Raw genomic sequence first — 16,041 nt, 5'->3', positions numbered from 1 at the left:
AAAATATAAAAAATTATGAAAGTAGGGTTTATGTCTCCTTTTCTTTCATTGATGATGATAAAACTAAGGTATATGACCTCTATGTATAATGGTGAGGTCCATCCTTATACAATTGAGATCGAATTCCTCTTCTAGTTCTAATAAGACTCACTTTTCTAAAATTGACATGATTAGCAAAAATAAACTCGAAAAAACTAAAATTCTACAAAAGGTAGATTTGATTTTTACATCAACTTTGTTTTCTGTCGCTTTGTTTGATTCTTCTCGGATTGGAAGATACTTTCGATCAAAATCTTTTTTGACTTTCGATTTGACCGGAAATTCAAACAATAAAATTTGGGTTTGATCGCTAGATGCACTGCACACTTTAAAGAAGGTGCCATATTCTCAAAAAATTATTTATTTTTTATATTAAAAAAACATCTCAATTGGGTATCACATAATTAAGTTATGGCCTCTAAAAATTTGACTCTCAACTTAGGTTCTTAATGCGGCGAATTTCGCTTCTACACCCTTTCCAGTGCTATCCGTAGTGGCTAAAGTAGTCTACATCGAATCTGATAATCTTTTTAAATCACTGTCTACTAAAATCATCAATTTTGGAAAAAAAAACAAAGATAATATGAAAGAAGATATACTCTGACAGCATTTACAAGGTTCCTTAACATGAAAAGTGAAAAATAAATTCAGATTTATACTTGAAGGTGATTATCACTTCTACAGAAACCGAGTGTGCACTTTTAAAAGAATTCTCATCTACGAACTATATGCCAGAAGGCTGCACTGTAGGGATAAAATTTATTAATTCTTGAGAAAACATTCTACCAGCAAACCATACAAAAAAATGGAAAAAAAATGTTAACAAGTCTGGCACAACATATAGAGTGCCAAATACCAAAGGACAAAAGAAAAAACATGGCACTTTCTGCTATTTGAGAAGCCTCGTATTTCATAGTTGGGCTTCTGAGGATTGACAAGTACTTGACTTTGTTTTCACGGTAAATAGATATTTTGAAGATGATTCATTTTTTTCTTTACCAAGGACATCTGATATTTCATACATCGCCGAGTAGTTTTCCAATGAAGTTCTCAGGCTTTATAGATTATCCAAGACTATTGTCTTGAAGACTTTATGATCAAAATGTGAACCAAGCTACAATTATGACGTGTTTTCATCCTTACGTTGATGGATAAACTGAAAATATTGGTAAAAGTATGGAAAATTCGCTAAGGTATCAATTTATTGGCCATTTATTAGTCTTGGGATACTGTTCATTTAGTAGTCTTAATCACAGAAGTGCTTGTTCTTTTGAAATCAACACAGATTTTGCCACATCTATATATTGACTTGCTACAAGTCCCAGTTCATGCCGTATCAAGGATTCTGAAACTTCACTAGATATATTGAGGGCATCTATGAAGAAGAAGAGGATTCTAAAACGAACAGGATAATTCCAATATTAAAGTTAATAAGAGTCACAAAGACATGCAATGCAAGGAGACAAAGTGCTAGTTCTCATTTGACCTGAAAGGTTTGCACCTAGAATCTCTCACAAACCACAGCCAAGATAGGAATATTAAGGGTAGTGAAGTAATTGAAAATTTGAGTAGCTTAACACAGATCTCTACAAGAAGTACTAAGCCAAATGTTCATCAAAATTAAATCTTTACAAGACAAAGGAGTTCTTATAGAGTTTAAGGCCCAAAAAATTAAAAGAAAATTTTACAACAAATTTCAGCTTTCCAAACATTCTTATGGTGCCAAAAACCACTCTAGAAGCCAGACTTTAGTGCAACATCAGTATGCATCAACGTCCAATTTTAAAATCAGAGGTAAAGAGATTGACTACTACACCTTTATCATCTAAACCTTCTAATGGCATGAATCTTAGGATTCGTTTGATTTATGGGAACAGGGGAGAAGTGTGGTCAATGGAAAAATAGAAAAATGCCTCATGTTTGGATGGAATTTGCAAAAGAGAAAAACAGAAAAGTAGTTTTTCTATGGGAATAACATTCCCATATTTCATGAAAAAAAAAACTATATAGGGCATGAAAAAGTCTTATTCCTATTGGCTAGAATTAGGATTTTTTTTTATACTAAAAGTACCCTTAAGCTTTTAGATAGAATGGGTAAGATCTTTCCTTTTATTGAGGATATAACATGTATTTTATGCAACTTTTCCAAGAAAGTGGATTCTTAACCAAACTTAAGCTACTTTCGAATGTATCACTTTTTCATGGTCAATCAAACATACAAAAACCATTTTCTCAAGCACAATATATACGAGCATCAGCTTTCAAGAAAAAACATTCCAGTAAGAAAAAATTCTTTCCGTAAACCAAACAAGTCATTATTGCTTGGGTTCTGATGCTACCCAACTTCAACAACGATCCTAGTTATTGATGAAGTCAAACGACAATTAGCCCCTAGCCATGCAAATCATTCTAGTGACAAGAGATTTACCTTTGGCAATGCAAGACTATAACAACGTGAGTTTAGAATTCTATATTACCAGACATTTATACCCTTCTTGTTACCAGTATATATCGTCGTGTACTCGCCTATATTACAGTGTATGTATTAGTCAATATTGGTATGTATTGGCATGCATCACGCTGTAACTGAAAGAGGTTGTGAAGAGCTCTTTCCACCATGGCATCCTGGGGCTCTTATTGGGGGGCTTGGATGAATAGAGGAGCCTTAACAAGAAGAGTAGCAGACTTCTGGTAACAAAGAAACCGAAATCCAACTGCACTAAATTCTGTGAATGTGTTTCCGCTTAGGCTTTCCTTTTGTTTTAATTCCTATTTCTACTCAAATTTTTAGTGCCCCATGAACAATTCCTGCTGATTTTGTGGAGCCTAGGAACCTATAAATCGGACATGTTGTACTTAGTTTTACGCAACAAACAATAACATTTGCTAAAATTCTTCTTATTTATGTTAGAAACCATGATGAATCTTGCGGAGTTGAAAGGAGGAGCCTAGTGCAACATTGAGAAATTTGGACCTAGACCTTATGAAAATTGAAGGTACAAGTCAAAGGTTCAAAAGGAAGGGAGATGTGAAGTCTTCACTTTTCCCTAATTTATTTTAGAATTCTAAAAATTTGTCATTTTGATTAGTTGTTTTGCATTCTTTATTTAAAGATACTTCCACTTTATTTGCGAAAATGTTCCTTGTGCCGCTCTCAGGGCGCATGGGATAAGGGACCGTTCCCCTTACCTGCATTATACTGCTACAAAATTGGCTCCTCACCGGTGACTAGACGGGGTTTTTTTGGGAGAAAAAAAAAAAATCCTAAGAAGGTTAGGACCATATAAATTTAGCTTGTGGGTGATTCTTGAGTATATATGATATTGTTGTAAAAATTTCAAAGCAACATAATGCATTTTACTCATATTATGATTTGAAAAAGGAAAAGTTAAGGAGAAAGGGGAAAAGGAGAAGATAGATCAAAAAGGGGAGAGAGAGAAAGGGAGATAATAAGAATTTAAATCCAATCAAATACAGCTCCTTGGTTGTTATGGTGCAGCTCCTAGATTTATGCTTATTTCTACTGGTAAAAGAAGCAATACTGGATGTAAGGATCTATACGGGCACATATTTAGCTCCACGTCGGTTATATACTTGATAGATCTTGGAACCCAAAAAATAATTTTTGACTAGTCTTTTTGGTTGACATTGTGAGTTGTTATATATTATCTCAAAGCAGACCTAGTCCATGGCCCATGTGGACTAGAGGACGCTGCAAACGAGCCCAATGGGGCTGATCACGAGCCGATCGTGTTGTTTGTGATTGGATTTATAGTACTTATATATAAATTTATATGGATTTGGACCCTTAGCTTGGCGATGATGCTAGAGTTTAAATGGGAGAAGTATGCGAGAATTTGTAGGAGTATGTATTTCATCCTACATCGGCTATACGCTAAATAGATTTTAGGTACTTATATAGGGCCAAGAAACTTAAATAATATTTTCTAGCTAGCCATTTTAGGTGAGATCCTGTATTGTTACAAATAATCTTAGAGCAGACTCAGCCTATGGCCTATATAATTGGGGCCCTTGGGGGATACTGCAGCACAGGCCTAGTGAAGTTGACCACAGGTTGAACATAGTGTTTCTAGTCAGATTTGTGATACTTGTGAATATTTTGATTTGTTCTTTATTAAATTAATTTTTAAGAATTGAAGAAATTTTATTATTGCTCTAAAATTATTATGATTTAATCACCTTGCATGCTTGCATAGCTCACCTTGCAGGTATATGGCGTTTGTTATGCCCTTGATTTGGGATATGACCCTAGAAAAATGTTTTTGAGGGTACAATTGAAAACTCATAGCTGTCAACATATTTAAATGAGTGAACAACATTTATATATTAACAGTTCTTAAAATCACAATGATTAAAGGGGGAAGCTAGATAGCCAACTCTAAAATTTAATTATATAAAGCATGTAATTTTGGTCTGTTGTGAAGAAAAAAAAAAAATCTTTATGTTTTTACTAAGACCATCCTATACTCGATGCATTAAGAAGTTACCAAAGAGTGCCATAAAAATCTCAATGTATGCCATGCTTTTCAAGGGGGCTCTTGATGAAAACTTTGCATTTGCTTTGCATCAATCCTAAATATGATACACAAAAAAAAAAAAAAAAAAGAAAACACTCATACACACCCTCCTCCCCTTCCCCCATCCCTCATCCACCACGGGGAAAAAGAAAAAACCTGTTCTGTGACACAAAAATTTAGATATGCCAGGATCTTTAGCTTCAATCTTTCTATTTTATTTAATGTTCATCTTTCTATTTTGTTGAGGAATATCATATAAAGCTAAGTTTAAACCTTTACCTCCTTGAGCCAAAATTAGTAGTGCAAATTTAATCAATGAAATTTAAAGATGACGCTAGTTTTCATTTACCAAAAAAAAAGAAAGAAAAAAAAACTTTTTACAATCAAGCAAACGAGCAGGAAATTTCATCATAAACCATAGGATCCCTTTAACGAAAACATTAAAAGCAATATCCTAATTATTTGAAATAATATGTCGAAATTTAATTAAAGGCCAACTTAGTTTTCTACAAACATGTATTTTCTTATGTAAAATATTCAGAATTAGATTTTATAACTAATAACTTCATAATTACCAATTTACCATTTGCAAGCATGGTATATGGAAAAACAAGGTGGAAAGAGATCTACTTATGGTCACGTAACCACATAAATAATCTCCCAACGTCATTTTTAATTATGACAATTTAAGGAACATGAAGCTGGAGCAAAATTCCATATGCTATCTAAAAAAAAATTATTGTTTTTAAATATTAAAAATTGGAAACCAAAAACTCGAAGTGATATCATATGCTATCAAAAATGACATATTTAGTTACTTAAATCAAAGATATTAACACTGAATGACTGAATAGCAGGGGAAATATTCAGCTTAAAAAAATGCTTCCTGGGTGTCTTCTAATATTCTCCGTAAGTCACGTACTGCTATTGGATACTGCCTCGGTCATGCATGCACCTGCTATCTAGAGTTGGGCAACGGGCCGTGCCGGGCCGGCCCGGCCCAGGCCCCCCGGGCCCAAATTCTAAGCGGGCCGTGCCTGGCACGGCCCGTGAGGCACGGAAGGCCAGCCCGGCCCGGCCCCCGGCCCCTCTATTGGTGGGCCGGGCCGGGCACGGCACGGCACGGGCCGTGCCAGGCACGGCCCGTAACGGGCGCAAACGGGCCGTGCCAGGCACGGCCCGCAACGTCTCTAAACGGGCCGTGCCTGGCACGGCCCGTAACGGCTCCAGACGGGCCGTGCCTGGCACGGCCCGTCTGGAGAGGGGGAGGGAAAATAGCCGTTTCCAGCGGCTATTTTCGGGAAAAAGTCGATTTTACCCCTCCCAACAGTCCAATAACGGCTGAATGGAGGGGTATTTTGGGAAAAAAAAATTTGGGCTTCTATAAATAGCCCATTCCTCCCTCATTCTCACCACACCAAACCTCTCATTCTCTCCTTCTCTACTGCTATTATTTCTCTCCTCTAAAGTGCTCTTCTAGCAATTTAATTTTTAGTTTGTTCAAGTGCTACACAAGAGGAGGTTCCTGTTGAGAAGAGAAGGTCGCTTCTGTTGAGAGCACAAGAGGAAGCTCGGAATCTCGGCTCTGCCTCTGCCCTCCGACCCTCTACTCAATTCCTCCTTGCGGTTAGTTTTTATTTTTTGAATTAATCATAGATATGTCATCTTTTGAGGAAAGTCAGTTTGGCATTCCTGTTTCTGAGGGAGAAGAAACTAATCCCCAACCCCCTGTTCCTAGTTCCTCTAGAACTGGTGAACCGAGTGAAGGTCAAACCTCTTCTCGTAAGAGGACTAGTACTGTATGGAATGAATTTGATAGAGTTATGGTTGAGGGAGTCTGGAAAGCTAAATGTAAAAAATGTGCCAAACTTTATAGTTGTAGTAGTAGTGGGGGAACAGGGCATTTAAAAAGACATCAAGAGAGTCATAGGATGCATGATTCTCATGCTCAAACTCAAAGTAGCCTTAATATACAAGGGGGATTACTTGTAGGTAATTTTGCATATAATCATGAAAATCAAAGAAAAGCACTTGTAAAATGGATAGTTAAGGATGAATTACCTTTTAGTTTATGTGAATCTTTTAATTTTGAAGAATATGTTCAATTAAACCTACAACCTGCTTATAAAAGAACTAGTAGGCGTACATTTAGAAGAGTAGCTATGACCAATTTTTTAGCAATGAAACAAAATTTAATTGAAACACTTTCTACTTTAAATGTAAAAATTTCATTAACTTCTGATATTTGGTCAGCATCTGTAGGTAGTAATTGTTTTATTGCCATTACTGCTCATTATATTAATAATGATTGGCAATTAAATAAACGTATTCTTGCTTTTCGTGCTTTTGATTTTCCACATTCTGGGCAACAAATTTCAAATATAATTTATCAAACTGTATGTTCATATAATATTAATGATAAAATTATGTCTATTACTTTTGATAATGCATCTAATAATAATTCTGCTGTTGTATTATTAAAAGACTCATTGCATCCCATATTAGATGGAAATTTACTGCATATTAGATGTGCATGTCATATCTTAAATCTTTCTGTTCAAGCTGGCATGGGCATGATTCAAGATGTGATTTCAAAAATTAGAAATGCAGTTTCTTTTATTCATGCTTCTAGATCAAGACTTCAAGAATTTAAGGAATTATGCATAAATCATGGTAAACGTTTTAAAAAATTTAAACTTGTTGTAATTACTCGTTGGAACTCCACATATAGCATGATACATGATGCATACCCATATAAAAATTTATTAAGTGCATATATTAATGATCGTGGATTAGGATTTACATTGACTGAAACTGATTGGAATAAAGGAAAAATTTTGGAAGATTTTTTGCTTAGTTTTTATAATGCTACCAATGTTCTTTCTGGTATTTATTACCCTACTTCATGTTCATTTTTACAACAAGCATATATAATTAGTCAAAAATTTGCAGAACATAGATATGATGATGTTTTAATGCCTATTATTCACCTAATGGAATCTAAATGGAATGAGTATTGGGACAGGATATGTCCTATGCATAACTTAGCTGCTGTATTTGATCCTAGAGTTAAATTAAATGGCGTGCTAATTTTACTTGATGCATACGCTGAAAATATGAATCAAGATGCTGAATCTACTAAAGATGAGCTAAGACAACTTCTTTATGATATTTATGCTATATATGATGAAAAAATTCGTGGATCTAGAACACAAATACAAACCTCTATTCCTCCTTCTAGTAGTTCTCGTTCGTCATCTATTTTTTCATTCATTGCACAGAGAAGACACACACATGCTTCAAGTTCCTCTTCATCTTCTTCATCTTTAAGTAGTGAACTAGAATTTTATTTACGAAATGATCTTCAGTCTGCATATGATGAAAATCAAATAGAGAATCTAGATGTATTATCTTGGTGGAAGAGTGTTAGAAATCAATATCCTGTTATGTCTGCAATTGCACGCGATATTTTAGCTGTGCCGATGTCCACGGTAGCATCGGAATCTGCTTTTAGTGCAGGTCGGCGTGTTCTTGACGAAAAGAGAAGTAGGATGACGGGCAAAACGGTGGAGATGCTTCTCTGCTTCAAGGATTGGCTGGATGCTGAGGCAAGACTTCAAGATAAAGGTGGACATAATACAACATCCTCTGATGATGATGATACAAACACTACTGAAGACTGAAGACTGAAGACTGAAGACTGAAGACTGAAGACTGAATACTGATTCACTGAATCACTGATGATTAGTAAGATTTCTTAATTTTTTATAATTGTACATTTTTATTGTATTCTGGAGGTCAGACCAAGGTCCAAACCTCGGCCCTTTCTTAGTTTCTTATTGTATTCTAGAATCTAGAGGTCAGACCAAGGTCCAAACCTCCCTTCATGTACCATTTTGATTTAAATTAATAAACTGGTAGGGGTCTATGCCAAACCCCCCACCATTAAGGTGGCTTTATATTCATAAATCAAGATTTCTTAGTGTTCAATATTTATTAATTTATTAAAAAAAATTTATCGGGCCGAGCCGGGCCCAGGCCCGGACCGTGCCAGGCTCGCGTGCCAGCCCTGGCCCAGGCCCTTATGGGCCGTGCCGTGCTGGCCCGCGGGCCGTGCCGTGCTTGGCCCGCGGGCCTAGACCGGGCCGTGCCGGCCCAGGCCCGAAGCGGGCCGTGCCTGGCACGGCCCGTTGGCCAGGAACCTCTAGCCGGCCTCAGGGCGGCACGGCCCGCCTTAGCTGGCGGGCCGTGCCAGGCACGGCCCGCTTCGTGCCGTGCCGTGCCGGCCGTGGGCGGCCCGGCCCAGTGCCCATCTCTACTGCTATTAGTGCTGAGTATTTAACAAGAGAAGCCTGAGATCATACACATTTTTAAATGCTAAAAGCCTGAGAAAATTTTAAATTACTTCATCTCCACCAATTTTTCGGACAAGTAAATAAAAAGAATATGTGACACATCGAGAAGTGGCTGCCCAGGGTCTTAGCAATACGAACTCAGAGATCATGTGACCCACATCGCACCTTTTTTTAAACTCCAACCGCGGGAATTCCAATTACGGGGAAAAGAATAATAAAAAAAAGTTGCACCTACAAAAATGAGTGCCAGAACACGAGGTCGACGATAAATCCTCAATCCCTAAAGTAGCATTTGGTGACCCAAACAGGATCATTAAGATAATATTAGATTATTGGTGTTCTTTATTCCAAGATAATTTGATTCTCGATGATCTTAGATCACCATTTTTTATATACTATGTATTAGTGATTAAAGATTTCTAAATATTTATGAATAATTTGTTTAATATTCTATAAAAATCTAAGATCATGGACCACATGACACCAAACTATCCTTGATATATTCTAGAAGAAGAAGAAGAGAAGTTGCACTTAAAAAAAAGAGTACCAGTCCATAAGGTCTGCAGTCCTCAATCCCTAAGGGACTGTACGTTGAACTATCATCAATTAAAACCATCACTGCTTGAGATTTAAACAAAATAATTATGCACTTTTTTTTTCCGATCAAGCTAGAGAGTTTCGAAAGTTATGGAGATATTGAAGACGATTTTTTTTTCAGTCTAAACTCAAAAAAAAAAAAATGATGGAAAATGAAAAAAATAGAAGAAGAGTTGAGACCCTGTGCATGCTTGATAGCCACCTATCCAAATAGCTTATGTTGAGACGCGAGGTATAAGGCCAAGATTAAATGCTTGTGAAATGTATCAGGTGATCTTCGGCTTCATTAATAACTAATGAGGGTCAACTTGCTTGGATTTGGAAGGTAAGAGGGTCATTCACCCTCGACATCATCTTTTCTAATGGAGACTAGCTTGTAGCGAGCTTCCTACTAGAAGTCATTCAAGTGCACGAGGTTTGGTTGTATATATGCTTCATGCCCAAGGTGCTTAGGGTTTTTTTACAGTGTGCTATGTACACCATAGAGTGCCGTGCAGTGCTGGATGGCCACTATCAAAAGATGGACGACCATCAAACAAGGTACATATCATATATCTTTTGATGACAATCATTCAATACTGCACAGCAGAGGCTCCCTGCTTGCATATCAGATACCTATTACATGGCTTGATGAATTATGTAGCGTAATAATGGCTCGGAGACCCTTATCTGGGGGCTTTCCTTGATCTAGGTCCCATTATTCCCCACGCAAGTGCATTCGGTACCGCCTCGGTGGAGTTAGGAGGAGCTCGGGAGGGCTTATGATGGCTTGTGATAATGCTATGTACAACCTATAGGCTACGTCCATTTGGTCTGAGGGTGATTCTTCTATCACTACCAGCTCAGCATATGATTCTACTCGTTCATCGTCTATTTGGCCTTCTTATTCCCCTGAGCTGGTCATTTTGTATCTTCTTGCTATGTACAACCAATAGGCTACGTCCATTTGGTCTGAGGGTGATTCTTCTGTCACTACCAGCTCAGCATATAGTTCTACACGTTCATCTTTTATTTAGACTTCTCATCCCCTGAGTTGGCCATTTTGTATCTTCTTGCTGGTACATTAATTTTGCTCTTCTGAGCAAATGCAATGGAAAATCTTGAGCTGATGTGAAATTTTGCATGCACGCAGGCAAGCATAAGTTATGCCTGGTTTAACCCTTCCTTCTTATTTTTAACTGAATAGTGGAGTCCTGCATGGATATTTCAAGTCATTGAATATGGTAGATTATCTTTAAACTCTTCTATACCAAAAATAATGTGGTTGGAAAACTTGTCGAAAAATATGCATTATTTTATACTATTTAAATTGTATAATTTTTGAACTATTTGATGCATGGATTAAAAATCGTAGCCTAAAAATAGTAGAATATGTATTGACACTTTGGAAAAAAAACAATCCAAAAACAGTATTTTCATCTATTTACGCTGCAAAATTTAAATATGAAGGAGTTTAGTTGTTGCATACGAATTTATAAAGTTCAAATCTTTCCTTACCCAGACCAAGGTTTAGAGTTAAAAAGTTTAATCCATGAAATTTAGAGACGCTCTAACATTTTATAATTGAGTAGACTGTCCAAGCAATCCATCATAAATCATCGACTGCTCCTTGATATTATCGATGCCATCTACAAGTATTTTAATAACAAAAAGCCTGTGAGCACATGCATGCATGTTGAATAAAAGGCAGAGATACCTTAGATAGCCTCAGCTTTACAACGGATTTTAAACCTCGATATTTAGTTATCTTGGTGAGTTGGTAATTAAGTCTGGATGACTCAATTTTAGATTTATGCCAATAAGTCAAAAAAATAAAAAAGAAATTGAAGTTTTTCAAAATCCCAACCGATATAAAGCTAAAATAAATCTTATTTTTAAATATTAATCTCCAAATTTATCAGCTAAATTTTTAAAATTTTTAAAATAATTATTGATCACTATATTTTTAATTATGTATATATATATATATTATCTAACAGTTCTCCATGACGATATAAACCGAGAATATGGTCTAAATCAAAGCCAAACCTTGAGCTTATTTATTTTTTAAATAAGAAAACACAAAATCCTGTCTGCCGCATTAGAGTTCTTTTTTACTTTGCCACCCTACCACGAACGTCCCTTCCCGACGAGCGATCAACAATAAGCTTTCTTCCCAACCAACATCCGACGATAAATCATTCGCAACCGGCATTCGCCCTTCCTAATCAGACTTTTCTGATAATTCATTAAGATTAAGCTCTGACCCACGGCACCTTACATCTCTTTCTTATATGGATGTTATATTACTTAATTATTTTTAAAATTTTTTTCTAATTTGACATTTAAGACTTATTAAAATTAATGATTTGACTAATATTTTATTAAGTTATAAATTAAACTATTGCATAAAAATAAACCTTGTCCCTTAAAATAATTTTGATTTTTTATATAAAAAAATAGATTCAGTAATATCGTTAATTTAACTAAATATAAGTATAGATTTTATAAATTAATAAATATAAGTGTAATAAACATAATTTTTTTTTAAAAAAATTCAAAACTTCCGACCATGGGTACGGTTTCCAAAGAGATAAAATTAAACGAAATGCAACTAAAGAAACTAAAAATTTGAGTTCCCACGATGGTCCCCTGCAAACCCTCCAATTACAGCAGAATTTCACTTGGAAATCCCCACCCACTGACCCACCATTAAATTGCCACAAATATATTAGTTTCACTTGGAATTTCACTTGGAAACCTCGATATTTAGTTATCTTGGTGAGTTGGTAATTAAGTCTGGATGACTCAATTTTAGATTTATGCCAATAAGTCAAAAAAATAAAAAAGAAATTGAAGTTTTTCAAAATCCCAACCGATATAAAGCTAAAATAAATCTTATTTTTAAATATTAATCTCCAAATTTATTAGCTAAATTTTTAAAAATTTTAAAATAATTATTGATCACTATATTTTTAATTATGTATATATATATATATATATATATATATATATATATATATATATATATATATATATATATATATATATATATATTATCTAGCAGTTCTCCATGACGATATAAACCGAGAATATGGTCTAAATCAAAGCCAAACCTTGAGCTCAAGAATTTATTTTTTAAATAAGAAAACACAACATCCTGTCTGCCGCATTTCAATAAAAAATTATATTTTACACTATGGGCACCACACCAGCCATCCAGCATTAAAAACAATCTAAATTAAGAATATCACTATTCCATATCCCACAATTAATAATTATTTTATATAACTTTTGCCTTTTGAGTAAATTACAAAAATTTTCTTAAAATTAGAAATAAATAACACTAAAAAACCTATGCTTGCCCCACTGAAGTTTATTTTTATCTAATACTTCAACCTATAACTTAATAAAACATTAGTAAAACCGTTAACTTTTAATAATATTCTAATGCCACGTAAAAAAAAATCAAAATAATCTTAAAATATCTTTTTGAGATTTATACTTATTACACTTATACCCAATATTTTATAAAAACCTACACTTGCACCTATTTAAATTGACAGCATTAGTAAAACTATTTATCTACTATAAGAAGCTAAATTATCTCTATAAAAAAAATAAAGCACCTATTTTACTTTTTTGACCTTCAAAACTCTTCAAAGTATTACGTCTTCAAAAGTTTTTTTCATTTGGAGATTAATAGCTAAGAGTTCTTTTTTTACTTTGCCATCCTACCACGAACGTCCCTTCCCGACGAGCGATCAACAACAAGCTTTCTTCCCAACTGACATCCGACGATAAACATCCTTCGCAACCGGCATTCGCCCTTCCTAATTAGGCTTTTCTGATAATTCATTAAGATTAAGCTATGATCCACGGCACCTTACAATTGTTCTCTTTCTTATATGGATGTTATATTACTTAATCATTTTTTAAAATTTTTTCTAATTTGACATTTAAAACTTATTAAAATTAATGATTTGACTAATATTTTATTAAGTTATAAATTAAAGTATTGCATAAAAATAAACCTTGCCCCTTAAAATAATTTTGATTTTTTATAGAAAAAAATAGATTCAGTAATATCGTTAATTTAACTAAATATAAGTATAGATTTTATAAATTAATAAATATAAGTGTAATAAACATAATTTTTTTTTAAAAAAAAATTCAAAACTTCCGACCATGGGTACGGTTTCCAAAGAGATAAAATTAAACGAAATGCAACTAAAGAAACTAAAAATTTGAGTTCCCACGATGGTCCCCTGCAAACCCTCCACTTACAGCAGAATTTCACTTGGAAATCCCCACCCACTGACCCACCATTAAATTGCCACAAATAACAAAACAAAAAAATACCATGCCGGCGGCCGCATTCACCACTCTTCGCTGCCGCACCCACTCCTCCTGAAAAAATATACATTATTTCAATAAATTAGTAAATAAAAATTATTTTTTAAAAAGAAAAACAGGTCGTCAAAATGTTCTGGCTGGAAAACCTTACCGTGGCGGCCGCCGCCGAAATGCTGTAATAACCGGAGGAGGACTGGCCGGAGGAATCCCCGCTCCAGCCCGTAGCACCACCAGCTCCTGCGCCGGTGGCGGTGGAGTTGTCGAGCGTGAAGCCAAGCTGGTACGCCGGCGTCCCGTCGGCCTTGAAGAGCCCGTAGTTCCTCTCCGACGTAGGGCCGGGCTTTAAGTTCTCGTTGAAGAGCGCAAACATGTAGACCCGCAGCGGCACCTTGGGCACCAGCGGCGTACCCTTCCCCTCCGCCACCAGCTTCATCAAATTCCGGTTGTAGGTGGCCGCGTTCTCCGCCGTCGCCCCCGCCTCGTCGGCGTCGCCGGCCGACGGCCACCCGGTCTCCGAGACCCTGACTTCGACCCCCTTGGTCGCCCCGGCGGCGGCGATCGCGTGGTAGACGGCGTCGATCTGGGCGTGGAGGAGGCTGCCGTACTTGAGGCCGGAGCGCGGGTCGACGACGGGGGCGGCGCCGGGCTGGAGGAGGGCGTAGTCGAGGGCGACGCCGGAGGGGTCCTTCTCGTAGGCGAAGTAGGGGTAGGCGTTGATGAAGAAGGGGGAACCGGTGCGGGCGTGGAAATCGAGGAGGGGACAGACGAGGGGGAGGAGGTCGCGGCGGAAGGTGGCGGTGGAGGGCGGGTAGGAGTCGCCGAGGACGGCGAGGGAGTGGGCGGTGGTGACGGCGATCTGGCGGTCGAGGCCGAGGGAGGTGAGGGCGGAGTGGAGGTTTTCCATGGCCGGGAGGAGGAAGCGGGGGAGGGCGGTGTTGTTGCTGGTGAGCACCTCGTTGCCGACGGTAAGGAAGGCGATCTTCGCCGCCGGGAGGTAGGCCTGGACATTGGACCGCACCCAGGCGAGGGCCTGGCCAGCGTCGCCGGCTAGTTTGGGGAGGCAGCGGTCGGGGAGGCCGACGACGAGCTCGATGCCGGTGTTGGCGAAGGCGCGGATGGCGGCGGGGTCGGCGTCGTAGAGGCGGACGCGGCCGACGCCGATGGTAGAGACGAGGCGGGGCACCGTCTCCGGCGAGGGTAAGTTGTTACCCACCCGGCCGTAGTTGATGCCCACGAGAGACACGGAGGTGGCCGAGCACGGCGGCGCCCGCCGGAGAAATCCCAGGAGGAGCAAAACTAGCAGGGAATGCACCGACATTGTCTACCAAAAAAGCGTGAGTGTGAAAAGAGTGAGGTGGTGGAGAGGGGAGATTCATAGTTGGATTTTTGTCTGAGGCCGGTAGAGGAGGAGATGGGGATCTCGGGTTCTGGTGACCGGGCGGTGAGGGAGAGAGACAGGAGGAATCTGATGGTCTGGTGGTGTCAGTCGCTAGTGGACGAGGACAGGAATGGGAGGGTACGTATAAACTTTTTTCGCTTTTGCGCTAAACTCAACGGCAAACATTTGACACGCCCCACCCCCACGTGATACTGCCGCATGGTGGCGGAAGCGGGGAGGAGCGGCTGCTTCCTTGCTTGCGTCCTGAGATTGTCCTGTTCCTTTCTAACTTAGTTTCTTTCCAGACTTAAATATCGCTTTATATGAAAAAAAACAAAAACACATATATATCGCTTTATATGAAAAAGAACTGACCCTTGAGTTCAGATCTGACTTTTGTGGCTGAATCAGTGCTAGATTCCATGACAGTAATGGGTGATTCCAAGACGGTCTTGTTTTCAATTTTGCACTCATTCTAGGTCATCTGAATTATCTTTATTTAAGTCAAATATTTAGATATAATATGGGCAATGAATGTAAGATCAAGTTTTTCTTTTTAGGGTACTGTACGTAAGGGGGAAGTCTCCGTCATAATAGAAATATATTACAGAGACGGAAAAAATAGATTGGAAACAAAACAGAACAGAGATATCGGGAAAAAAAAAAACATATATTCAAAGATGTGATAGCAAAGGACTCCCTTGTCCAATTGATTATGGTACTTGAATCGCCTTCCATCCAGATTCTTCTTAATTTAAGTCCAGCTTTTGGTACCGAAAGAGCTTTAAATGTTCTTTCT

At 37.7% G+C, this 16,041-nt stretch overlaps 1 protein-coding gene across 1 annotated transcript; it reads right to left on the bottom strand.

Moving 5' to 3' along the window:
• Positions 1–13,706: 13,706 nt before the first annotated feature.
• LOC120108394 (glucan endo-1,3-beta-glucosidase 11-like) lies at positions 13,707–15,252 on the bottom strand. Its single transcript, XM_039121995.1, has 2 exons — positions 14,016–15,252; positions 13,707–13,918 (listed from the first exon to the last, which is right to left on the bottom strand). The coding sequence occupies exons 1-2, from the start codon at positions 15,180–15,182 to the stop codon at positions 13,805–13,807; spliced, it is 1,281 nt and encodes a 426-aa protein (XP_038977923.1). The 5' UTR covers positions 15,183–15,252; the 3' UTR covers positions 13,707–13,804.
• Positions 15,253–16,041: the final 789 nt, after the last annotated feature.

The sequence above is a fragment of the Phoenix dactylifera genome, unplaced genomic scaffold (genome assembly GCF_009389715.1).
Source record: "Phoenix dactylifera cultivar Barhee BC4 unplaced genomic scaffold, palm_55x_up_171113_PBpolish2nd_filt_p 001312F, whole genome shotgun sequence".
NCBI classification, from domain to species: Eukaryota; Viridiplantae; Streptophyta; class Magnoliopsida; order Arecales; family Arecaceae; genus Phoenix; species Phoenix dactylifera.
This window is presented reverse-complemented; position numbering and strand designations above follow the sequence as displayed.